General features: G+C 42.0%; 1 protein-coding gene across 4 annotated transcripts; it reads left to right on the top strand.

Annotated features, from left to right (window-relative positions):
• Positions 1 to 42: 42 nt before the first annotated feature.
• SH3GLB1 (SH3 domain containing GRB2 like, endophilin B1) lies at positions 43 to 25,054 on the top strand. Of its 4 annotated transcripts, none has more exons than XM_028732873.2 (11): positions 43 to 243; positions 4,264 to 4,405; positions 10,695 to 10,823; positions 11,251 to 11,384; positions 11,626 to 11,718; positions 12,861 to 12,947; positions 14,941 to 14,964; positions 16,711 to 16,800; positions 17,680 to 17,780; positions 20,371 to 20,611; positions 22,316 to 25,054. In XM_028732873.2, the coding sequence occupies exons 1-11, from the start codon at positions 172 to 174 to the stop codon at positions 22,421 to 22,423; spliced, it is 1,221 nt and encodes a 406-aa protein (XP_028588706.1). In that variant the 5' UTR covers positions 43 to 171; the 3' UTR covers positions 22,424 to 25,054. The 4 variants fall into 4 exon arrangements, with proteins under 4 accessions (XP_028588706.1, XP_028588707.1, XP_028588708.1 ...); XM_028732874.2 differs by having other exon boundaries at positions 45 to 243; positions 12,861 to 12,899; XM_028732875.2 differs by lacking the exon at positions 12,861 to 12,947 and having other exon boundaries at positions 46 to 243.
• Positions 25,055 to 27,642: the final 2,588 nt, after the last annotated feature.

The following is a 27,642-nucleotide window of genomic DNA, read 5'->3' as shown; positions in this document are numbered from 1 at the left end:
CACCCCGCGCTCCTCCCGCCCAATCAGATGCCGGATCCGCAGCAGTGCCCGGCCGGGCCCGGCAGCGCCCTTACGCCGCCGCCGCTGCCTTGGCCGGCAGCTTCTGAGGCGGGCGCGCCGTGACGGACGGGACGGACCGTCGCCGGGGGCACCGTCACCCCTCCCACGAAGATGAACATAATGGACTTCAATGTAAAGAAGCTGGCGGCTGACGCCGGCACGTTCCTCAGCCGCGCCGTGCAGGTAACGGAGAGGCGAAGGGCGACTAGAGCTGGCCTGGCTTCGCCTCAGCGGGGAGGAGGACGAGGAGGGCGGCGGCTCTTCCGACCTGGCCCCCCTCCTCTTCCTCCCCGGGCGCCGTTGAAACCGTTGGTTGCGCGCGCCGCCCTTATTTGTTTATTCAAAGGCAGAGCTGGAGGGGGGCCACACACACCCCTCCGCTAAGTGGGGCCTGGCCGGGCCTTGTGACGGCTTGGCAGCCTGGTGGCGCCTCGTCCTCTCTATCTTTCCACACCCCCGCGCACGTCTAAGCCGCCGCCCATCCGCTGTCGCCTTTCTGCGGGGCTGGAAGCCGAGAGTCGCCCTCCCTCCCTCCCTCCTTGGCCGGCCTTTGAGAGGCCTCAGGCCGGCTGTCCTATCGGCGCCCGCGGCGGTGGGTGGGACGGGCCTGACCGCCTGCTACCGGCCTCAGGGGCTTACGCAAGACCTCCCCCTCTCCTGGGTGTGGGTCTCTCTCGGTCTCTCTTTCTCTTCCCCACCGCCGCCGCCCACTCCCTTCCCCTGGCCGGCTGTGCTAAGCCAACGGGGAAACGGGGCCTGCTCGAAATTTTGGGCATGGCCAGTGTTGCCTGTAGGCGAAGACTCGCAGCGGCCTAGTTTTTAGTGTTTGGCGTTTTATTACGTTTCTGTATGTGTTGGAAGCCGCCCAGAGTGGCTGGGGAAACCCAGACAGATGGGCGGGGGTATTATTATTATTATTATTGATGGGTGAGGTGCTATTAATATTTTTATTTATTAGGGAGGGGTGTTAATATTATAATACTGTAATATAATTATAATATAAACATTATAATAATGTTTTTTGGACTACAACTCCCATCCTCCCTAGCTAGCAGGAACTGTGGTCAGGAATGATGGGAATTGTAGTGCAAAAGACCCAGCTGGAGACCCAAGTTTGGGGAAACCCTGCTCTAGGCCCTCTCATGTGCTATCCGTGGAGGCAGACATATGGGGAGCGGAGGAGGATTGTGTCTTGTGGCCTTAATCTCCACACCTTTACCCACATTTCTGAGTGGTGTGGCGGGGAATTGGGGCTTTTAAAATGGGGTGTTGCTTCCAGCTTAGCCTTGAATCGGGCTTCCTGTCTTACGCAAGCATTTCTACAGAACATCAGTGCGGTAGACCTCCCGCTACGTATTAAGAATTCACAACTTAATTCCAGGGTAGTGTTTCATATCTGACAGGATTTAATTAGAAATTACACAGTAACTACTTCCAGAAAGTGGAAGTACATTAATCTCCCCCTCTCTCTGTGCTGCAAAGAGTGCCATTTCGTTGATCTGTTAAGTTCATTGAGCTAGTCTTGCCAAAACCTTTCCACACCACCTGTCTTCTCTTGCCCTTGGAAGCGCCTATCAAACATGCAAGCTGACTGGAAGTGCCATGTTCTAAGGAAGCATATAGTTACCCGATGCTGAGGACAAACTGTGCATGTGGAAGTGGTGCTGTTGTCCTTGTGAGCTTCAGAGGCACATTTCAATTGGGCTAGATGAAGACAGGTGTTTGCCCAAGACCAACCACAGATTGATCGGAAGACAAAGTGCTGGGTGTGTGTTGCAAACAATGAAACTCTGCAAATGAATCTTCCCTTTGCTTACCCACTAATTTCCTTTGCATCAAAGATGTATCAGTTTTTCATTTGCCTCTTTCCAGCTCTCTTCACTCCTCTTTTTTCCAAATTAAAGGGTGAATAAAGGTATGAAGGACAGCTACTGCCCACCAGTACCTGGCAACCAGCTATCCTGTGCCTACCACCTTTTCTCTCCTAGGCTGCAGTGTAGGCAGGAGTGAACCTTGTAGACCTCCTTTGCATCCTTGTGCTAACTCTGGTGCAGAGTCTCTTAAGCTAGAAAGGCCCCATGCTGAATGGCCACCTACTTTTGAACCTTCAAAAGCATGCTGTGATATGGCGGAAGATCTTGTGACTAAAAAAGTTGGGCTGAGGTATAGATCGTGCAAATACTGCACTATTTTTCAAATCTTTGCTTTCTAGGGTTCTTCTAAAAAGTTAACACTTTAATTAGGAATTATTATTTAAGCAACGATTGTTTCATAGTGCTGTTTTTCATAGATTTTGTGCTGTTCCTCTTTTCCATGTGAAGTTTCTGCATCTGTAGCCTTCACAAGCACTGAAGAGATGACAAGACAAACTATCTTCTTATTTAGAGATCTTATGATGCCTGTCTTGTGATGTTTAATGTGATTAACGTTTCTGTGAAAAGGTTGTTTTTAATGTTTTTTCTCAGATTGGCTTGATTTCAAATAAATATATTGGTCTGAGTTAATCTGTTTCACTGGGTTTTTAACAACTCAGACCCTTAAGTGGGTTAGAGAAATGGGTTGTCATAGCAATATTTTTAACCACTGTTATACACTTTCCTGTCAGCTTCCTGTCTCTTGTACATTACTCCATAATTTTTGAGAGGAGTCAGTTGCATAATAGCTCCTAAGAACATTGGTCATGCATTTTTGACAGTGGCTACACATGCTCAGTTTCTTTTGTCAGTGCTGTTTATAAGATAATCTTCCATCTTTTCTTCAAGGAGCTCAAGCTTTCTCTCAAGACAAAACTACCTTAGGGGTGTTGGGATGATGGGAGAAAGTAGCCCTAAGGTAATTTTGTCTTGAGAGAAAGTGAGTGACCCAAAGTCACCTAGAGAACTTCATGACTGAGTGGTGATTTGAACCTAGATTTCCCAAATCCTAGCTCAACGCTCCTGCTACAATTGCACCATAATGTCATGAAAGTTCATCTGCCACTAGATAAAAGCAAATCAGGGTAGTTAATGTCATCAACAACAAACGATATAACTGTTGTTGAAGACAGCATTAAATAGCCAACTGCTCTGTGAATTGTGCTGAGAATCGTGGAAGCCTATGGAGTTCATATATTGGTGGTTCCAGTAACCCGAGTTAATGCCTAGTGTCTGTTGAGTTCCTGATGTTTAAGAGCAAACTTCATATACAACACACTTCAGTAGTATATTCTTGGAGTAACCAGAACATGGATAACCATGACTAAGCTCCTTCTATGCAAGAGGGATCTCTGTGCAGGTGTCTCGGCTGGTGGAAGATGTTCTATGCTGTTCTGATCCAGCTTTGTTTCCAAAGGTCTATAAGCAACCCCAAACTGTAAAACTTGTTTTTAGGGGGAGAGCAATCCTATTCACAGCAACTTGAATGCTACCTCTCTGGAGAGATGAGCTACCTTACATCTGTCTTGTCAGGATCGAGTTTCTGTATGACCCTCATCCAGTCCATTACTGATGCTAAGTAATAATTCAGTATTTCCACTGAAGCTGGGACCAATGCAGTATGAAGCACAGCTAACCAGAATCTCTTCTAGTATTAGCTATTCAATAATAGATTTAGAAGAAAGTTGGAAGGCTTTTGTGTGGCCCTTCATCAATATACTCCTTTTAAAATAAAAACAGATGAAGTTATTTAATATGCCATATGGTAGATGATACAATGCAGCCTTGTAGATAAAAGCATCATAGCACTATTCTAGGTTTCCTCTGCCTGGGATATGGAAGTGCAGAAATCTGGAGGAAGTGTTGACATGGAAGGGGTGTGGCCTGGGGCAGTTGCTGCTTGCCCCAGTTAGTGACCAAAGTGTAAATTCTATTGACACTTCTGCATTTGTATTTGTAACCCTTTTAATTCTGTATTCTTTTAATAAGACCACATTTATACACTTGACCTCTATGTAAAATTTTGTGTTTAAGATTTGACTGAAAATAATATTCTTTGTCTTGAAATAAGACAAAATAAGTGTTGCATTCCTCCTTTTTGAAGTACTAGTTAGACATCAAGCCCGTTGGTAGCTTCATTTTCATAGCAGTTTGAAGGAATAAAATATGGAAATTTCTCTTTCTTGGATAATATTTCTATTACGACTTTTTTGTGTATTGATACTAACAAAAGTTGTATTTCTAGACTGTAACATGAAAAGTGATTTATTTGTTTGTTTAACCAATGTAGTTTACAGAAGAAAAACTTGGGCAAGCAGAGAAGACTGAATTGGATGCTCACTTAGAAAATCTTCTGTGCAAAGCAGAATGTACTAAGCAATGGACAGAAAAGGTTATGAAGCAGACAGAGGTGTTGTTGCAACCCAATCCAAGTAAGAAAAGCATGTTTTAATTTTGCTCTTGATGTTTACCAGGTAACACTTTGTGCATGCTACATAGGACAGCCTTGTATTTAGCCAACCGGAATTCATTCTGGTTTGGTTCCTGTGCTAGTTGTGGAAGAAGACAAGACCCTTCTACTATAGGTAGCAAAAGCATGCAGTGGGCTGGAGTAATGTCTCTCAGCCAGTTTGCTTGGCAGAAAACAGCTTTTCCAACTTGCTAAGGTGTTACTGCAAGCCTCTTAATAGACTAGTGTGTGTGTGTGTGTGTGTGTGTGTGTGTGTGTGTATATATATATATATATATATATATATATATATATATATATTTGGTAAGTTGGTTACTTTTGGGGCCTATTTACAAGACTGACATAGCACAATCTGCTAAGTGGAGCACACCTAGAACTTTTCTGTTGTTGATTATGGAGAGGCTTGTATTTGTAAACCTTATCTTTTGTGGTGAGCTATGAAGCCTGGCTTCATGGAAAGTATTGGTTCAGAGTCTTGCTGCTGCTTCAGTAACTGCAAAATGATCAGTAGCTTTATAACTTACCGTATTTTTCGCCCTATAGGACGCACTTTTTCCCCTCCAAAAATGAAGGGGAAATCTGTGTGCGTCCTATGGGGCGAATACAGGCTTTCGCTGAAGCTTGGAGAGCGAGAGGGGTCGGTGCGCACCGACCCCTCTCGCTCTCCAGGCTTCAGGAAGCTATCAGCAAGCCTGGGGAGCCCGTGGGAGTTCCCGCAGGGCTCCCTAGGCTGCGGATAGCAGCCTGCTGCCTGGCACGCGGGGCGCCCTGAAGCAGAGCGCGCCGGGCACACATCCGCAGCCTGGGGAGCCCTGCAGGAGTTCCTGCAGGGCTCCCTGTGGATAGCAGCCTGCCGTCCGGCGCGCGGGCGCCCTGAAGCAGAGCGCGCCGGGCAGACATCGGCCAGCCCCACAAGCTCGGGGGACAGCGGGGAGGCGCAGCGCCGCCACCCCGCTGTTCCTCGACCTGGTTTGGAGGCTGGCGCTTGGGAGAAGCGCGCTTCTCCCCAGCGCCAGCCCCACAAGCTCGGGGGACAGCGGGGAGGCGGAGCGCCGCCATACCGCTGTTCCCCGACCTGGTTTGGGGGGGGGGGAAATAAAGGAATTTCCCCCCCCTTTGCTTCCCCCCCAAAGAACTAGGTGCGTCCTATGGGACGAAAAATACGTTAAGTAAGCAAGTGGCTTTGTTCAGCTCTGACTTCCCATTTCAATCTGAAAACAAAATACAATTTATTGCGAACTGAAAAGTAAAATAATGATGATGATGGGGTACCTATTTGAACATCACTCCAGCTTTTACTTCACCCTAGCTAGTGTTGGGACATATATGTGTGCAGAGGGAGAAATTTGAACCCTGATGAAGCGGTAACTAGTTTAGTAGAATAAAACCAGTTTCCAGTCTGGAGCTAATTCTCCATGTGTTCTTTACAAAGATTTGAACAGTATATTGAAAGAATATAAATCCCTGGCTTTTTAAGAAAAAAATGGGTATAAAATTGAATAGTAATTTTTTGTAAAAAAAATAGAAACAATAGTCCATTAAGATACAATAACATATGAAAGGAAAATATCCTAGAATCAAATACCATCAATCGTTGTTGGCATCCATCTGTTTCAAAAGACAATGGAGTGTGCCTCCAGGGTGAAGTTAAACCACTGGAGTATCACAGCACCCACTGTGGCTGCAGAGACCCATAACTTGTCATACTATCTTATCCTGACTTCAATATTCTCATTGGCATTTGTTTTGTTTTCAAGCTTTGCTTTTGAACTTTGGTCTTTTGAAGCTCATCCTAATATGCTCAGTAAATGATTGCATGCTGGAAACTCTGTGGAATGCTTAATAAACAACAACCTAGCATCGGATATCTTTTTTCCAGCCGTAATAACAAAAAATGCCTACTACCTTCTCTGTTGTTCATGTTTAAGGTTGAGAAATTACTTTCTAGGCCTACAACATTGAAAGAGTGGGTTAGAAACTTAATTATATAAGGCTGATATGCAGTCATAGGCTAGGTAGCCTTATTGTATATTGAATCTTTTCCTTGAGTATATGTGTGCGTTGAAGTTTCAGTCTTCAAATACTAGAAGACAGTTCCTGGAAGAAGAGGGGTGAGAGGGTGTTCACTTGTTGCTCACTAATTTTTTTGTTGGTATTGTTGTTGTTATTATTATTGTTTATTAAATTTATAGTCTGACTATTTATAGTCTGACTGTTGAGGGCATATGTTTGTTAGTGGAGTAGATCCACATTAAGAAAATTCAGCAATCTTACAGTTCACTACTGCTGGTCTATGTTTTGTATTCCCTCAGGCTGTTGGGGAATATCTTTTCTGGAAATGTATGTGGCAATAGATATATTGGGACCCCAGCTAATTGATTTATTGGTCCTCAATTAGCTTTTATGGCAGCCCGGTCCGGCGCGCTTCCCTCAGCTGCGCCACTCAGCTCCGTCGTCCGGTAGCTCCAGTCACACCTTAGCAGAGATAAACACAGCGGTGATAAACTGTCACGTCCTTCACTTAGCTTCCAGACAAACACACACAGAGTCCAGGTTTGTCCATTTCAGCTCTTTATTCCGACATTCCCCCAGGGATCTCCTGGGCTCCTTTCCGCCATTACAGGCTACGTCTTTCCCCCTCAAAGACCAGAGGGGAACAGAACAGAAACTCCTCCCAGGCTCCTCCCAGCTTCTACAGCTGACGTCAGAATTGAGGCATCATGGGAACTTCTTAACCTGTTAAGTTCCAAACCTGACACCCCCTCTATGCCGAAACCATTCTGACGAGACCTTCTGAGTTCAACACCTTCCCCTTTGCCTTGTGCCACTTCCCGGCATCTTTCCCAGGCACCTGTTGAACCCCTTCACCACTCCCAGAATCACACTGTGCGACACTTTTCCACGCACCTGTGACCTGATACCCTACTGACCCATTAAGGCCAGCAGTTGTGTCTTCTCCGTCAGACTCTTCCCCCTCTGACTCGACAACCCGTCCGTGAGCTTTCTCCATTACCGGAGATGAAGCCTCACACCTGGACACTCCTTTAACAACCCTTGGAGATGCCCAGACCTGCCCTGAACCCTGACCCTGGACTTGGTCCCCATCACCGGGTTTTGAACCCTGATTCTGGACCTGATCCCCATTCACCGGGTTCAGCCACAGCCTCCCTTCTCCCTTGAGAAGACTTTGCACCCGTCACCTGGTGACGTATTCCCTTTTCCTTGAAAAATTCCTCCAGAGCAGACCCAGTAAACTGTGACCCTCGGTCGCTCTTGAACCCTTGCACCCTGGTGGAAAACCTTAGTTCCACCTCCGCAACCCAATCCTTGATCAGTTGCGCCGCCTCCCCCTGTGATATGAGAGAGAGACACCAGCCAACCTGGCTGTGGTCATCTGTCAGCGATGGCACATACCTTGCCCCACCCAGACTCTCACACCTCATGGGTCCTGACAGATCTGTGTGAGAACAAGCTCAAAAGCTTCTTTAGCTACCCTCCCAAACCCGGGAAAACCAAGTACCTTTGCACCTTTGCATGCCCTGCACATCTTTGGGAACCTTAGCACACTGCACCTGTGCTTTTTTCAGCATTCCCACCACCCTCCAGAGGTGTCTCCAGAACAAAGAAATTATTCTTGCTCTTCGACATGCTGATCAGTTGTCGCCCCCCTCTGAAAATGGAACAGGTGTCATTTTCAAAGCACATTTTTGAACCCCTGCGTCATTAGAGCAGATACAGATAACCGACAACTATTCAGTCCCGGCACAACGTAGACCTCTTGCTCCTCCTGTAAAGGAGAGAAAAACACGTTAGCCACACCACAGACGGATTTTTTGTGCTCCGTCTGCGAACATTACAATTGTTCCTGTCGAAACAGCCCTGCAGTTCCGCAGTTTGCCTATCAGGTGCTGCCTGATAGTAGAGTCCAAAACACCCAGCGTGTCACCGTGTCCTGGCTGGAGTTGTTCTTCACAGTTGCCATAGAAGCAACAAACGTCCTGCTGCCTCTGTCCTTGGCAGCGTCCGAAACCGCAACATCCTGCGTTGCTCTGAAGACTGGACTTATCTCAGAGTTCCCAGACAACTCTGCAGCACGTATCTCCCTCTGCAGCAGATGGCTGGCCTTGAAGCCTGTAGCTGTGTCCTGTTTCCCAGGCTTCGACTTTCGACGCAAACATCTCTTGGCAGCCTTTGGAAAAAGAGGCTTTCCTGTGCTTTTACTGCTCACCGCCCCCCCCCCACTGCTCCCAGGGCTCCCAGGACTCTTTCCTGCACCCCCAGTGGTAGGTAAAGGGCTCCCAGCAGCTTGCCTCTCTCCAAGCTCCTCACGCAGATGTTGAACTCCAGTGGAAAATCACTGCCTTGGGCTCCTCCCGCTGGCCTCCTTCTCCTTCTTCCGGAAAAGCACTCCTTGCCAGCTCTGCCCCCTCTGAACCTCCACTTCATTCCAGCAGGCTTCTTAAACTTGCCTTTGGAAACCTTCGCCCCCCCCTCTGGGGCCCACAGCCCTTCCCAGCTGTGCACCGGCTCTCACGAAGGTGGTCAGCGCCATCTTGCCTTCCTGTTCTGAAGCAGCCATCTCCCGGCCCTTGCTGTCCGCCTCCAGCCTCACAAACTCCCTGGAGCACTAGGCAAACGGCCTCTGGCTTCCTGGCACCCAGAACAGTAGACTTCAGATCAGCAGCCAGGTTGCCCAACTTCTTAAAGTGAGCATGGAATGTCCTCCAAGACCTGGCAGCCTGCCATCTTCTTCCGTTCTCCCAAGGGGCCCCAAGCTGTACTCACAAGCTTCCCTGGCACTCCCTTCCGTGGAGAAACGATTTTCCAGCTGCTCTTCAGCTCTCTGCAACACAGGCAACCACTTTGTGTCTTTCAGTCAGCCGCTTTTAGCTCCGCAGCTACTCCTTGCCTCTTAACACCAGGCAAAACGCCATCTCCTGCCGCTCCGTTGCTCCGATCGCCAACTTCAAACGCATTCCGGCAGCCTCTTGTGACAGTTTTACAAGCGGTGATTAGTACCCATAACCTGTGGCAATAGATATATTGGGACCCCAGCTAATTGATTTATTGGTCCTCAATTAGCTTTTATGGCAGCCCGGTCCGGCGCGCTTCCCTCAGCTGCGCCACTCAGCTCCGTCGTCCGGTAGCTCCAGTCACACCTTAGCAGAGATAAACACAGCGGTGATAAACTGTCACGTCCTTCACTTAGCTTCCAGACAAACACACACAGAGTCCAGGTTTGTCCATTTCAGCTCTTTATTCCGACATTCCCCCAGGGATCTCCTGGGCTCCTTTCCGCCATTACAGGCTACGTCTTTCCCCCTCAAAGACCAGAGGGGAACAGAACAGAAACTCCTCCCAGGCTCCTCCCAGCTTCTACAGCTGACGTCAGAATTGAGGCATCATGGGAACTTCTTAACCTGTTAAGTTCCAAACCTGACAATGTATAGGGGTGAGGTATTTTTTTTAAGCAGCAACTTTGTTAATTAACATAATTCTGAAATGCTGATAGGGCAGAAAAGGATATTTGGTCTTCAGTGTATTTGGCTATCTCTCAGAACTATATAAAGCTGCTGATTTTCTTAAAAAGGAGCTTCACACTTCTGAGCTTAGTCAGGCAGCCCATCTGTTTGGAAATGGGAGGCTGTAATATGTCTCTTGAGTATTTGTATACTTAAATAGATTACCTCATTTAAATCTTGAGTGACGATGAAATCTTTTAAAACTGACGTTTTTGCTGTATAGACAGGGATCCGCAAACCTCCTTGGCATGAAGGCTTCTATTTGTTGTGATATAAGTTCCCATATTCCATGTCAGAGAGGAGGATTTTTAAAAATGCTGCACTAAACCTTGTAACAGACAGAAGCAGAGACTAACATAGCTTCTGCTGTTTCAGTTCCCTATGCAGTTTATGCTGCCTCTGTCCCCCGTCTTCTGGTGTGCACACAGCATTTTGAAGGGTCAGTGGTGACCACGAGTTGTGGCTGGGTAGTAAGTGAAGAAAAATATGTGCAAAAATAGGCAAAAATGACTGGAGCAGTGTGAGTTTAGGTGCTGTTAACCATGATAGGGTTTTTTAAAAATCATTTTTCACATTTGCAAGTCATACATAAAAAGGATCTTGGGTATTTTTTATTCTTCAAAAAAGCTGTCATCAAGCATTAGCACTTAGCAGCATTATTTGAGATTTCAAATAACTGTTTTTTACATTGGCCAGTAACTTACAATTGGTTGTGTTATCTTTTGTTAGATGCTAGAATGGAAGAGTTTGTCTATGAAAAACTAGACCGCAAAGCTCCAAGTCGTATGAATAACCCAGAAATACTGGGCCAGCACATGATTGATGCTGGGAATGAGTTTGGTCCTGGAACAGCATATGGTAAGTAACAACTATTTCATATCACTTGAGCATCTTGGACTAAGAATTGTTGGTGTGGTAGCAACTTGTGCTAATTGCACTGAGGAGTCAGTGTATACAGGATTGCAGTGGCATTTAATTAGGAATATGTACAGGATGGCAGTCTTGAATTAATTAGAAACCAGGGGTGAGTGGTGCTTCTGTAAAGATGGTTTGTAACCTTATTCTGAAGCTGTACGTGGACCAGGTTTGAGAAGTTGAAACTGACTTGAAGAGCAAAATGCAACATCAAAAGTAAAACTTAGAGCATGCTATAAAACAATGCAAATACAAAACACCCTTAGTGACATCGTGAAAAGTCACTATGTCAACATTTCGTGCTTTACGTTTCTGTAATCGTAGACGGGTGGCTATGTTAACTCATACTGGAACGACTTTTCTGTTGCAGGAAATGCTCTCATTAAATGTGGAGAAACACAAAGACGAATTGGAGCAGCAGACAGAGAACTAATTCAGACATCGGCAATAAACTTCCTCACACCTCTGCGAAATTTTATAGAAGGAGATTATAAAACAATTACTGTAAGTTGTGAATACGGTTCCTTAACTTTAAAGAAGTAGTTCCAAATGCATAAAGAAGTATCAGCTTGATTTTGTGTTATTAAGCATTATTCTTGAGGGATTCCTACTACAAAAAAGTGACCTAGAGGACTTTAACCATTATATAAGAGAGAGAGAATAGGAAGGGCCAAGTGGCTTATTCTTCTCTATTTTCTCTAAAGTGTTCCATGTACTCACATGCAATTTTCTTCAACTTTCGCAGAGGGAACGCAAATTATTACAAAATAAAAGACTAGACTTGGATGCTGCCAAAACAAGACTGAAAAAGGCTAAATTAGCAGAAGCTCGAGCTGCAGTAAGTAAAATTTATCTCCATAAATGTTCAGAATATTGTTGACTTGTTATGTGGTGTTCATGGTTCAACATGTGGCCCTTAAATCTTGAATTAACCAAGTGTCAATAAATATAGATATATAAATAGGGTTAACCAGAAATTCTTTGTCTCTCTTTCTCTGGCTGTGAACAGACTAGGAGCAGATCTGTGTTTGGTCTGCAGTGAGATTTTGTAAAGGGAAGCCTTGCCACTCTACGTCCCCAATCTTTCCCGCACCAAGCAGCTTGGAAGCAAATAACGCTGGGTTGAAATCTAAATGGTTTCACAAAGGGTATTTCAATACCTAGGAACTTGGATTGCTTTAGGAAAGATCTCATAAATTCAGTTCCCAGGCACATCTTCAAGTAAGATTAGGGAAGGATACTAACTCTCTATTGACTGCAACTCCAAGGTGCTTATCAGTGGGGAAGACACCTGACTACAACAATGGTATACCAAACATACATTTCAACTGATCACGGATACTATAGCTATGCTACATATGATATACTTAAATAGATATGTATACATTAGCTTTGGAAAGGAAGTCTCAAAGTTGTGTGCCTGTGTTCATAATTTGTAGCTCATTGGCCACCTGAATGAAGAAAAATCCAGAGTTTGTAAAAGTATCTACCTGGTCACCTTGAAGCTCGTTTTATTGACATAGGAAGCCAGATAAGGGACAATAGGAAAGCAGCGATAGGTATTGAACCCAGAAAGTAGGACTAGTATTCTACAAGTTTCCATTGACTACTTTAGAAGGCTATGCTCCAGGCATTTAATATAGTATGTTAGGTTAGACCTTGTGTTTTCAATTTTTTCAGACATTAATGTGTTTGGTAATATAATGGAGGCCGCATCTTCTATTCTCGTTCTCTGGCCTAATTGATTTGGTGAGCAATAGTGAGTATATGAAGCATCTTAAGGCTTTTAAACTTATTTCAAATAGTACTTGGTTCAACATGTGGAAATGATACTGGAAAAGAATACATGAAGCATAATGGTTTTGCTGTTTATTGTTTGCTTTTTTGTGTCTTGCGTCTCTGACATTGCAGTAGCACTTAATGATCAACAATTTATCTTCTTTCATAAAATAACATAATTTTGTTTTTATGCACTTTAAGCAACTAAACCTGTCTCCACCTGAAGAAAATAACATTATGGTAAATGTCTCATACATGCTCAACTTGGTGCATGTAAAATGGCTACAGGTTTGTTGGCCTCTTGTCTTCATAACATTTCTTCAAGTGTTTCCTCTTGCTTTCTGTTGATATGTACTGCCCATCCAAATTCCTTGAATGAGCGATTACACCAGATCAACATATTTACATCAGATCAACAGGTTTATATTGACTTCAACACTTCTGTGTACAGTCTTTGGGAAATAAAATAATATGTCAAACTAAATGTTGACTAAAACAGCAGACTAAATTATTTTATTACTTGAGTATGTTTTTCTTTCAATGATATGAGGCTTTAGCAAATTGTCCAGTTATGTGGTGCTTATTTCCAAGCATAAGATCCAAAAGCTCAGCTTGTTGTGTGGGTTATCCAGTACAATTCTTTCTGCAGGGTATGCTTTTTGTCTTAATATGTCTGAAGCATGTCAGTCTTAAAATCAGAGGGATTTTTGCATATTTGTCTAGAAACACTAAGGACATTTCTAAGCCTAATGGAAACTCTAAGTAAAAGACTTTTGTATGGACTCAAGTTGTACTGGACTCTATTATTGCCTCAAACGGTTCACAAGGAAATATGTTCCTTGTTTACTATTTGAATGCCAACTTCCTTCCTCAGAATCCCCCTCTTCATTAACTGCAACTTTTCCTGTAATATCTGAAAAAAGAGAAGTTGCTCATTGTACTGAAATTTCGTCAACGAACAGATAATCCAGCGTAAATGCAATATGGAGTAAGAACTTCTGAGTTGCATTTGGAACTTTCCTCCAATTCAGCCTCATATGGAACACTGGGAACTGTAATTTAAGGATGCTGGAAATTGCAGCTCTGTGAGCAGTAATCTACAGTTCCCAGGATTCTTTGGGGTTAGCAGTGTTTTAAATGTATCACGAGTGCTCAGCCAAAGGCTGTCTAGAGTGAAGACTATATTAGTGGAAAAATGGGATAGAATTGTTCTATAACCATTCAAATGACCTAAAGGTCTAAATTATTGATTTGATCTGATAAAGACAAGCTTGGATGGCAAGAGAAATCACTGGTGTTTCCTCTATCATTGTATTAGCCGTTGTGATAGACTTTGCTTGTGTAGGGCACCTTTTCATAAAGATCATCCATGCATTCGTTCATAATTCAGTCAAATTGTACCTTAGACTGTGGTCTTCGTTTGCTTTGAAAGTAATATGTTTTAGCTGGTTTCTTTTAAAACTATTCTACTTATTTCACACAATGGGTTGGATCTTGTGGGCAGAGTTCTGCTCACAGAATGAAGTGTGGAGAGGTAGTGTTCTTAGCCTAGATCTACCCTACCCATGTGCTCTAGAGGAGCAATAGAATCATAGAATCATAGAGTTGGAATAGACCACAAGGGCCATCGAGTCCAACCCCCTGCCAAGCAGGAAAAATAGGAGGAGGAGCTGCAGGAAAAAGGGAGAATCAGGGTTGGGTGAGTTCCTTTCCATGAACAGGAACCGCCTTTCTGCAGACAGAATGACCCATTCCATCCATAGAAGGGGTACTCTGCATGTTAGACACTTTAAGGGTACTGTAGTAAGAAACTTTGTATCTAGCAGGCAGCTGCTTTCAGCTGAAGACTGTGGAGGGTAGAATATGCTTCATACCCCATTCTGGTTATAGCCAGCTTCTTCTGAGAATAGCTAGGAATAAAAATGTTACAAAAAGTCTTCAGCTCACCAGCCAGTTTCCTCTGCTGCTAAAGTCTTCTCTAATGCACTATTCTTGTCGTTAAATATAATGGAATTAGATAATAAATTTGGAAAATAGGTATGCACACCTAAAATACAGTATTACATTGGTAATACCTGTGTGAGCCATAATAAAATTCACTAGTTAGAACCTTAACTAGTATACAAGCAAAGATGCAGCTCTGTTTGTTATCAAGCACGTTACAAACACTGTAGGTAAAGTGAATAAGGAAATCAATACAGGAAATATGTGAAAGAACACTGAGTGCAAGTTCACCAGACAAATTCTTCATACTGTTGTTTCTCCACTTTATGCATACAAGGTTTGGGCAGAGGAAGTAACAAAAGTAAGTAATCTAACTGAAGCTGTTGGTTATGAAATACCATAATGTTGAGATCTGATTCAGCATGGATCTTGTCCCTGATATCAAAGGGTTGGTATTGATTATATGCAATTTGAAGTGGCAATGGCAAAATGATCCACATAACATGTGGGAAATAAATCTACCAGAAAAGAGGGGTGAGTGTTTATGAAGATGTTAAAACATGTTTTTCCTCCCTTCTGAATATGACAAGAACTTTAATAACACATGGTAATTTTCTGATCCTCAATCGAGGCTACTACCCATCTGACATGCCTGAAACTAGTAGCTCAACACAATTTCTCATCAGAGCAATCAATGTTCCCATTCTGTTTATAGAAACATATGAAACTCTAAAATATTAAACATCCCACCATGTATGCAACCAAATCCTATGAATCTTTTTCATAACTTGTTTTCTTACTTAACTTGCATTGCCCTATTTTTTGTTGTTGTTTAGAAAGGTGCATTTTAGGACCAAGTCTGAAATGTCGCTGCCTAAGACTACTTAATGTTCACATGAATACTTATTATTTAACTCAATAGCTGCATTACTACTCAGTATTTACTATTTACCTTATGTTTTCCCATTCTCTAAAGAGCTTTGAAACCATAATTACACAGAATATTGCCTAGTTTTATATTCTGCAGTCAGAATAAACAGCATACATGGAAGAAACAAGTAGCCTTCATTTCAGCTATTAACATACAATTAAAATTATGTACGGGCCTTTTCTTATCATGCATTGCTGTATTTCCCTGTATAATGAAATGAAAATGCTGCTATTACAGTCAAGTTAAAAGTAGGCTTAGTAAAAAGTACTCTGTACAAAAATGGAAAACCAACACAAATAATGCAAGGAAATCTAGACGCCTGGCAGAATATGCCATAGGATCATGAACAATGGATGTTAGATGTTGTGGGTTTATTCCATACAAATACAGTAGTACCTCAGGTTAAGTACTTAATTCGTTCCAGAGGTCCATTCTTAACCTGAAACTGTTCTTAACCTGAAACACCACTTTAGCTAATGGGGCCTCCTGCTGCCGCCGCGCCACCGGAGCACAATTTCTGTTCTCATCCTGAAGCAAAGTTCTTAACCTGAAGCACTATTTCTGGGTTAGCGGAGTGTGTAACCTGAAGTATATGTAACCTGAAGCGTATGTAACCCGAGGTACCACTGTACTGCAGGACGAGATTGATTGAACAGTATTTCTTCTGCTTAAAGGAGGCTCTCCAGGATAATCTTTGAAGCTGGAATAGTTGGCTAGCCCTTCATGTTAGTAAGCAGTGTTTTGCCTTGAGCAGAGATGGTGAGCTCTGGTAGATGCATTGTGCTAATTCTTTTCAGCATGATAAGTGGCTTGCTTGAGGGTTTTTAAAATCACTTTCTCAGTGTCAATTTACAAGCTTCCTAACAGGTTTTGACATCAAGTGAGAAATGCAATGCTGTAGGTGTTTTGGAACGGCTGTTCAATACCGTGAAATAGTAGAATGTACTGACTATCCCCTACCACTTACTGAAATATAAATTGAATGATGGGACTAGGTGTGACAATGGATTACTTGTAGGCAAAGCACTGTGGTGCAATCCACATTAATTTCAAGCAAATCTAAGTGCACAGTTAAAGCTCTTACATTGATTTTTAGTGGCATTTGCTCTTATTTTCTCCACCGTAGCAGCATAATTAATTTTATGTATCAAATTCTAAGTGAAATATATCTTACAGTCTGAACAGGAAGTCAGAATAGCCCAGAGTGAGTTTGACCGTCAAGCAGAAATTACTAGACTTCTGTTGGAAGGCATCAGCAGTACACATGTAAGTACTAAGTAGAAGAAAATACGCATCTCATAATAGTTTGTAGAAGACTACGTAATCTTATACAACTAGAAATAATTTCTAAAAGTTGGTGTGATACATGTATAAGAACTATTGAGGATGAGAAAATCAAGTGATTGTACAAGCACTATGACAATATTTCAATTACCTCTATCCAAAGAGCACTGGAGACTCATAAAGGTATTTTAGTTATGGAGGTTGAGGTAAAAGCTTCTCTCTCCTGACTAAAGGCATCTGGCAAAATAAACAATAACCAATGAAAAATCATGCCCTGAAGTTAGAATCATAGGGTTGGAACTCCCCATGTCCAATCTCAGTGCAGGGTCTGCTATGCAGGTTGCATCTATGACAAACGGCTATCCAAGTTCTGTCTAAATATCACTGACAAAGGAGACACCACCATTTTCTGTTCTATCATTGAACACTACTACTAATGTTCGATCAAAACCTGCTTCCCTGCTATTTTCACCATTGCTAATAGTTCTGCTGTCTAGAGTAGCAGGCAATAAGTTTGCAGGATGGCCCATCAGATATTTTGAAGAACACTATCCTATCAGTTTTTAAGGTCAGTCTCTCCCGTTTTTATATTTAAAAAGGTTCACAGATAGGATAGTTCAAGTCCAGCATGTCAGTCTTTGGCTATCTTCCTAAGCACTTTATTTGGGATAGTTACTGAAATTGGACATTTTTGTTGGGGCATATTGGAAGCAACCTTTAATATAAACACAGTTATCTGGAATCACCATGAATTTATGTCAAACTTGCAATCTGACTAGAACTCTCTAATTGTTGCAAGCTAGTTAATGCAACACAGTATGCACAGTTCTGTACTGATATTTGAACTCCGCTGCATTCCAGGCACATCACCTTCGCTGTTTGAATGATTTTGTAGAAGCTCAGATGACGTATTATGCACAGTGTTACCAGTATATGTTGGACCTTCAGAAACAGCTTGGAAGGTAAGGAAATTATAGTCTTCATAGCTACTTTCCTAAATTGCATGTGCAGCGTTGCTAGAAGTACCTCTAATTGAAGGGTAACTTGGAGGACAGCTAAGTTGATGCTGCTTCACTTCATTGTTCTGACAGGCCAATTTAACTCCAGAAGTTGCTACAGTGATCAGATAAGGAAGAGAAATTAGTGGAAGTAATAGTCTCTTTAATAACCCTCCTTCGGTGACTTTTTAGACATCTGAGGAAATGGTCTGACATATCACAGTAACAGGTCAGCAGGTATAACATATGGATGGCAGAAGAGAGAGCTATGAATAAGTGCTGTGGGCTTGAATTGCTCACAGGCTTGCACTGAAGTACAGCTAGGCTTGTCCTGGTGTATTTGGATGGATGCAGCAAGCCCAGCAAAAGAGGTAAAATGCTTTACAGCAAATAAAAAAATGCTGCCTACTTTCTAGGCAGAGGGAGTTCAGAACATTTCTTGCAATTCACAGCAACTGTGCTGCTGGATAATTACTTCCATGTTAGCAAACAGTTGTCACATTCACTAAAAGCCAGTCGCTAATGGGCAGCTGCATCTTGGCCTACTAAAAGAAGGCCTTGACCTGGTTCGAAAATATTTCTGGGAGCTTGCCAGAGAAAACAGCAGCTTACAAAGTGCACAAAGCTACTATATAGATAGAGAGGGGTGTGTGTAAAAAAATAGAGAGAAAATCTTACTGCAGAAAGTCATAGGTTTAAAGCAGCAGATGAATATGTAAACTGTAAACTTGTAGTCACTTTCATTTTCAGAATAACTGCATGAAGTCATTCAGTGTTTAGATATATCAGTTTGCCTGATCAAAGTATCTTAATCCTCTTTTCCCTTAGTAGCCTAAAGCTTGGTCTTCTTTTGGAATGTGTTTCTCTGTAGCTAATGATTTCTTTGCCAGAAAAGCCTTTTAGAATTAACTGTAGTTATTCCAGCAACAATTTCCTGTTCTTGAAAGTGGACAGTCTTCTGCAGTTTGAATGTGTTGTCTTAAGGAATATGGTAATTAAGAAAAGATGTTTAGTGCTTAGCAGTGTTGGATGTTCATGTGCTTGTGTATCGTGATAAGCCTTTATGGCTTATATGAGTCCTCTTTTGTTAAGTCATAAACAGTTCAAATTTTTCAAAGCTAACTTTGTAGACTTTTTATAATTCAAAAGAATCAGTCGTGGGCATGTTGCATGTGTGCCTTCAAATCCTTACTACCATTTAGAAAAATTGAGTTGAAGAAGGTTGGTGACAAGGCAAGATTCAGAGGGACTTTACTTTGTATCCAGTTGTATCATTGTAAATAGAAAAGATGTTCATTATTGATTCCTCTAGTTTGGTATAATTTCACATCATGGCTAGCCTGCTGAGGTACTTGATCTAACTGCTTGTGGTCTTGGGGCTGTGAAAGCATTTCTGCATAGAAATTCCCTCCCTTGCACATGCCAGTACTCTATAATCTCCCAGCTCCCTGTTGTCTGTTCCACTAGTGTGGAATATTTCTCTTCCACAACCTGTAAAAATGATTGTTTCAATACAATTTGTTTTACAGCTGGAATAAAATGGCTTCTTGTTGGTTTTTCCCTATCTTGTTGGACTTTACCTTTGCCCAACTTTTTGCTCTGCTGAGCTCTACAAAGCCCCTGTTGGTTTTTGTGCCCCAGGACTTCTTAAAAGAACCTGATCTACACAGTATATGTTTCTCTAAAGTGCAAATAGATCCAGGAATGCCCCTTGAATGCTGTTTCTTGTAACACAATGGAGCCATATTAGGATTTTCCACGATGTATTCTTCATTGTTAAAGTTGATAGGGCAGGTTCTTGAGAATGGATTTCTGGAAAGGTTCTGAACAGGTCCAGTAAATTGTAATAAAGGTAGGATACAGGGGCACCCTTTTTTTCTGAATCGAGAAACAAATTAGGGATGACTACGTCTAAAGACCTATCCGTTCTTAAGGAATTCAGCCCTGAGTGCTCACTGGAAGGACAGATCGTGAGGCTGAGGCTCCAATACTTTGGCCACCTCATGAGAAGAGAAGAGAAGAGAAGAGAAGAGAAGAGAAGAGAAGAGAAGAGAAGAGAAGAGAAGACTCCCTGGAAAAGACCCTGATGTTGGGAAAGATTGAGGGCACAAGGAGAAGGGGACGACAGAGGACGAAATGTTTGGACAGTGTTCTTGAAGCTACCAGCATGAATTTGACCAAACTGCAGGAGGCAGTGGAAGCCTGGTGTGCTCTGGTCCATGGGGTCACGAAAAGTCGGACACGACGAAACGACTAAACAACAACGTCTAAAGAAGCATCTAAGTGTACATCTCTCTTGCAATGTCCTTCACACACACCCCACCCCCAGGCATTATTTATAGGCTTCCTTTGTGAGTTGTGGATCATGTTTGCAACTGTGCTTTGCTCACCTTGTCATAAGAGGTTTCTGTTGGAAGATAAGGAGAAGCCAGAGCTGGCATTTAACTAAAATGAAAGTATATGAATTGCTAATAGTAAGTGATAGATCAGGGTCATGAAATGCTCATGGTAACATTAGTATGTACCTTTCAGTACTATATTTTGTGTTTCACAGCTTTCCATCTACGTTCCTTGCCAACAATCACCAGTCTTCGTCAAGCTGTGCTCCAAGTAGTTCCGTTACTACTACAGCTGCCTCCTCTGCCTCTGTTACAGCCTCATTGTCCTCAATAAGCAATGCAGCAGCTACATCCAGCTTGGGTGACGTGAAGTCCGCAAGCGGCAACAGAAAAGCCAGAGTTCTTTATGATTATGATGCTGCAAATAGCAGTGAATTATCACTTCTTGCAGATGAGGTACACTTTTTCTATTCTTGCTTTTAAATAGAAATGAACAAATTTAATGTTTTGCTAGCTAAATGCAAAAGCCAATTCTCTGGTGTTACATCATCCAAGGCAGTAAACATACATAAGTATCCATTTGACCCTTGCAATGTACCAGGGATTAGTAATGAGGAAAGAGTGGCTTCTTAGGGAAAGTTTCTGATATTACCAGGCATAGGCAAACTCGGCCCTCCAGATGTTTTGGGACTACAACTCCCATCATCCCTAGCTAACAGGACCAGTGGTCAGGGATTATGGGAATTCTAGTCTCAAAACATCTGGAGGGTTGAGTTTGCTATAGGATTACTTGGATGTTTCAGTCCCTGATTATCTTGCATGTAGCTATGCATTAGCAATAGATTAATTTGTTAAATATTCATTTTTGTGTAAAGCTATTTTACGTGTACACCTCTTTTGGAGATACTGCTGGGATTGCAAAATCTTTCAGCCTCCTGACTTGCCTATATATTTTGGAAAGTTGTTTCACTATGCATTTGGACCCCTCTTAGGATATCGTACAGTGGTACCTCGCAAGACGAATGCCTCGCAAGACAAAAAACTCGCTAGACGAAAGGGTTTTTTGTTTTTTGAGCTGCTTCGCAAGACGATTTTCCCTATGGGCTTGCTTCGCAAGACGGAAACGTCTTGCAAATTTGTTTCCTTTTTCTTAACACCGTTAATACAGTTGCGACTTGACTTCGAGGAGCAACTCATAGAACGCGGTGTGGTAGCCTTTTTTGAGGTTTTTAAAGCTTTTTGAGGTTTTTGAAGCTTTTCCAAAACTTTCCCGACACCGTGCTTCACAAGACGAAAAAAATCGCAAGACAACAAAACTCGCAGAACGAATTAATTTCGTCTTGCGAGGCACCACTGTAACTAAGTTTTGCATGATGGTTCCTGAGATCAAGAAGCAGGTTTTCATCTATGTTTGGCTACAGATGGCAGACTGAAACTTCCAAAACTACACTGATTTTTTTTTGGGGGGGGGGTGCCTCTTAGCGTTCTTGGATATTTTTTTGACATAAAGTGTTCTTTCTACTTGTCACTATACAATGCTCCAGGACACCAAGTACACACTACTTCACCCATTATTTTATTTTACTTCTGAATATTTATATACAACCCAATAACAAAAGTTCTCCGGGAATTTATCAGTAAACAAATAAAACCATGACATGCAAAAATGCAACCTAAAACTAGCAGCAGCAGGAATAACATCCCATAATACTTCTGTTCCGCATTTGTAAGAAACAGTGTGGCAGCATCTAAACTTTGAAACTCCCTGCCGATTGACAGCAGGCAGGTGCCACTGCATTCTTTTCAGTGTGTGAGTATGTCATTCATATACCCAGATATGTGAATGTTGATGTGTGTTTTAATTTGTTTCAATTTATTGCTTTTTTTCATGTTTAGATAATAGTTTTTAACAATTTTTTACTGATTTTTTTGTTTTATTCCCTTTGTAAACCTCATGGAGGTTTTTAACAATCAAGTAGTGTATCAATTTTATTAAATAAATAAAAGTACTAACACATATTTAGAGTGAACACTAGGCAGCAGCCCAGGTTTCTAGGCTAGTGCCTACTTGCAAAGTAGGAGAATTCACAAAATTTTCAGAAACAGATTTATCATGACACAGGCATAAGAAATAAACACTGCTTTTTGTTTTTGTTTTAGGTAATAACGGTGTACAGTATGCCTGGCATGGATTCAGACTGGTTGATGGGCGAACGAGGAAATCAGAAGGGCAAAGTGCCTATTACTTACTTAGAACTGTTAAACTGAATAACTGGCTTGTATAAAGACTGCCAGTTATGGTGAGACCATATTTATATGCAATTAACTTTATATAAAACAGGTTTAAGTGTCTTCCATGTTAACATCTTAAAGGATGTGAATACCAGCCATTAGAAATGGGCTTTTATGCCAATATTCTTGCATGGTAGATACTCTTTTCAGATCTAAGTTGTTTAAAAGCTTTTACTTTATGTGCCAAGACTGTTTCTACAGAATTTTGTTTCTACTGGAATTTTCACTAATAACAAACTTCTGCTTTTGAGTAATCTAAACTGAAAATGGGAGGTATTATTTTCTACAGAACTTTTCATAATGGCAAGCTTCTTCACCAACAATAAAATTGTTAAACAGTAATTTCTTTTGCTAAACAAATATTTGATGTTTAATGTCTTAAAGGGCTATGATTATAGTTATGCAGCTGAAGATTACACTTTTACTGAAAACATTAAATAGAATTCTGAAAGGAAATGCACAGCATAAAAAGAGCCCTACTAGAGGGATCAGATTAAGGCGTGTTAAATTGAGTTTTCTGTACTCACAGTAGCCAACCAGATGTCTATGGGCAGCACAAAAGCTGTTTGTGATTAACCAGCAACTGGAATTCAGAGACAATTTGCCTCCCAATTTTGGAGGTAGCTCAAAACTTAGTTCCATTTTAAAATATACTTTAAAAATCGATAACTCCAAATTTGTCCAGGTGGCATTATTCCAAATAATAGCTAATAGAACTATGGTGATCCCCATCAGAACACAAATGGTGTAAATACCACAACTCCTTTACAGGTGTTGTTGTTGTTACCATCACAGATGAAAATATCAAGACCACAAATTGTGCATTCACCAACATAACCTTTCATTATTTATGTATTTTGAAAAACTTTGATTTGAAAATAGTTCTTGATTTTATTTATTCACAAAATGTATTGTGTTCAGTCGTGTTAAAGAGCAACAGCATACAGCTGTCATGAGTGGTTTGGAGAGGAACAGTGAATATTAAGTTTTATTAAATACCATGATTTGGAAAAGAAGACTTCCAACATTTGAAGAACATCGGCTAATACAGTTGGTAATCAAATCCTGTGATGTCATCAGCTGTATCCAGTGTTGGTCCTACTCAGAGTAGGCCCATGGAAATTGATGGACATAACTGACTTAGGTGCATTAATTTCAATGGGTCTACTTTGAGAAGAGTTGAATGGAAACCTCGTATGATTAGAGGTGAGAGTTCCGTGTTATCTGGGACTGCAAGATATATGCTTCTTAGCTAAGCCTTCTGAAAAGCAATCCACTGACTGATGAGTGTGAGAGATAGTCCTGAGCTTGGTATATAGGGAGGGAAACTAACTGCTTGGCTTATTGACTGATGAATTACTTCCATGTATGAATTTGCCAGCGGTGATGGAAGGAACTAAATACTGATCCCAGAGTGGAGAGACCTGCCTGTATATTCCAGTAATTGGGGCAGAGGGAGAGGAGCAGCCGTTGCACATTTCAGCTGTAGTTCAAAGCGTGAAAGACTTTTCCTCAAAAAAGTAAGAACCTGAGAAAAGATTCTGAATATTCAAGTAAGTTCTGTACATTGAGGGATATCAGAAATTGAATTTGCACATGCTACTGTACACTACTGGGCATTTTGACAGGAGGCATGCAGGAGTCAGAAAATGAAGAACAACGGAGGTCAGAAAGCTGGCTGAGTTATCCTTTCAGTAGTTCAAGGAGAGTATTCTGTAGTCTGCGTTTCTCCATGACTAGCAGAAGCAGAATAAACTAAAACATGAAACTGCCTGACCTGCAACCTGTATAGATTATTCAGAATCCAGCTCTTCTTAATGCAGAATTTTGATAATATTTTTAATACCTAGTACAGCTCTGTACATAATCTGTCCTTGGAATACCATTTTTTTGTGCCATTTTGGTAAAAACGCACAAACTTTCCTATGTGAGGCGAAAAAACACAGCCTATGACTAATGTGTTGGAAGAGAGTTTGGACAGCAAGAAGGGAATCCCAATTTGTAGCACCTGTACTGGGGCTGCACACACACTCCCTCACCCACTAGCCGTGGAGCAGCTAAAAAGGTTTTGAGTATCTGCAATTTTTGTGTGTACATGGAACCCTTAGAACCAAACCCCTATGTAAGGTGCAGGATTACTGTATACTGAAAGCTCAGCAGCTAATGGCAGTGTTCCCAGCTGTTCTTTGTTTATATTTGCTTTTTGGAATAAATATTGCCAATTTATTAGGGACAATATTGGGTACAATTGCAAATGCAGTGAAATCTTTTTCCAGGGTCTATGACATGATTGCATTTGCGGCTTTTGCTGTCAGTGAGAGAACACTGTTTGGGGCTGCGATGCCCTTGCTTTCCTCTAGCTATTTGTCAGATTGTTTGGCAACCTTCACAGCACACTTCAAGGCAGCAGAAAACTTTTAATGAATTTTCACCTAACGCTTGTGGAAAAGTTAAAAATACTTTTCTTGATTGTCTACTTGTGAACCAGGTGTGCTGTACAAGGACTGGAAAGGGCAAGCTGGTAAGCCCTGAATGATTACCTGCTTATATCAAACTGGATATTGGTGTTCTCCTTGGCTACTTAAAATAAATTGTCTGAATTGTGAACTGAGGCTCTCAATGACACATGTATCTTGAATATGTGGTACCACACCCAGCTGAGCTATGAAACCAGTATTGGAGCTTTTGGAACAAGTATATAAAAGGAAGACTCTGTGTATGCCTCATCTGCAGGACGTATTCTCCCTTGTATCTAACCAAGTGGCTGGACTACTGGGACCAAGATCACACACTTGTATGCACTTAATATCTTTACACTTCATATGTCGAACAGATGATTTTAGACATAATATATTAAGTCATGGAAAGAGGTAAATGTTCCTTTTTTGAAAAGTTGAATGTACTCTTCTGCATTCAGGAAGAGATACTAAAATAGCTTCATACATAATTTGCCATTCAGAAGAATTCAAAATGAAGAAAGACCTATACTTACAAGAAATTGAAAAAGAGGAAGAATGGGGAAGGGATGTACCTAAAGAGGGGACCTCAAATATATTGTGTCACATATGAGGTCTTACCAAAAGAATTCTAGCACCTGCCACCTGTTCTACCTTTTCCAGGTCTGTTGCACGAGAAGGGAAAATTATGATCTGTATCCACACAGTACATCGCTGGGATCGAAAGCGTTCTCTTGGCATGCAGTGGCATGAACACCACACTTCCCATTTCCATTCATGGCAGTAGTTTTGCACTATATGGAATATTGGTTGAGAAGTTCCCCAATCTTTCAGTGGGGAGGCGTGTTGTGGAATACTCTGTGCCCAAGTTTATATGGAAATGCCTCTGCAGTTCTTTGGTCCCATACCCATACCTGACCTTGAATAATTTAGCTTTCTTGTACTTAATGAATCCAGAAGTATTTTTAGAAGGATTTAAAAAGAAACTTCTGAAATGACTGCTCATGGTCTAACTACTTTGCACGCCATAGGGTGCAATAAAAGTCTTGCCACTCTTGCTTAGCATCTTAGGCTGTGTTAATAGCTTCTGCTTTTGTTCAGACTTGATTGGGACTAAAGGAAACAATTATAGGCGGCCCATTGTTCCTAGAGAACTTTGTCAAGGCTGTGTCCTGCTTTCTGCATGGCATACCACACAAGAATGAGAGGGTGGCATGCTTGCATATTGCCAAGGGAAGAGATAGCGTCAGATTGCACCACTGCTAGCACATTTCAAGCAGTGAAGCCAAACTGGTAAGAGAGATGTCAACAGTTAACCTCTTATTTTGCTAGTCAGTACTACATTGAAGGTGTTTCTTTGACTTCAGTTGTAAACAGTAACTAAACCCAGCAAATGGCAGGATTGTGCACTATGCACAAGGTTTTATGTTCATAGAGAACAGGAAGCTTACAGTTGGCCTGTACATGTACCTTCTTCCTCCACTGTTTTGCAGTCATTGCTATTTTGCAGCTGGGATATTTTGGGCCAAACCAAAAAACAATGTGTGGTGATCACATGCACAAGTTTCTCCCCATTTTCGCCATGGAATTCCTCCGCCCGCCCCCAAAACAAACATTTTTGGAAGAAATCACACTGCTGCCACATACACTGACTGGCTTTCATCTGGGCTCCGCAGATTCATGGTGCAGGTATGTCACAACCCTCACCCTCTCTGATCACCCGTTTCTGATCATTGCCTCTTTCTGCTGTTTAATGATGTGGAGGTGATGGCAGCTGGTCAGAGGCGAAAAAACCTGCCCTGAACAATGGAGCCAGTTGGATGGATGCTACCCTCGACTTTTTGGCATGGGTGGTAGACCTCCGGTAAACGGAATTGCAGAATTACTTTGTGAATATTAAAATTTTTATAAATAGTTTGCTGAGAAGACTCACTGTTGGGAAACGCAACGGTACCCAGATCATGCAGCCAGTTAATAAAGCAAATTCTAAGGAGCCCCTCCACCCTCCCCTACGGATCAGAATTGCCCCATATATATGTGTGTGTGTGTGTGTGTGTGTGTGTGTGTGTGTGAAGTGTGAAATGGGTGTCTGACATGAGCAATTAAGGGAATCTCGTTAGAATTGCAAAAATGGAATTAAAGCTTTCAAATGTCTTTACACAGTTGTGGGCAGAAGCACAACAACCAGAATTGGAATAATTAGCTGGGAAATTGCTGCTACTAAAGGAGAATCTGCATGTAAACTATGTTTCTGGAAATAAGGGTGGTTTTTTCTCCCTTTTCAGTGCAGGTTCTCTGAATGCAACTATTCAAGGGACTAATTCAGAAATCAAGCTCTAGTCTGGCAAGCATGCAGGGTGGGGTAGATCCCTGGAGAGAGATTTTGAACCGTGGGGAAAGAAATACCCATTAGCTTATATAGCTCGTCACTTTCTGTAGTTCACTGTTGAGGAACCTGTGACCCTCCAGATGTTGCTAGACTAGAGCTCCCATCATCCTTGACCATTGGCCATGCTGGCTGGAGCTGATGAGAGTTGGAATCCAACATCTGGAAGGCTAAGGTTCTCCATCAATGTCCCTCTCCTTACTAATTATTCTTCTGCTCCAAGCACTGTTGGGGAAGCTACAAACCTGCCTCAGTTCCCATCTGCCAGATGATAGTACAATGCACTGGTGTGGGTAGAGATGCACCTCTATAATTTTAGATTCTTCACTCTTTCATTGCCCAACACACGCCAC

The sequence above is a fragment of the Podarcis muralis genome, chromosome 5 (assembly GCF_964188315.1).
Source record: "Podarcis muralis chromosome 5, rPodMur119.hap1.1, whole genome shotgun sequence".
NCBI classification, from domain to species: domain Eukaryota; kingdom Metazoa; phylum Chordata; class Lepidosauria; order Squamata; family Lacertidae; genus Podarcis; species Podarcis muralis.
This window is presented reverse-complemented; position numbering and strand designations above follow the sequence as displayed.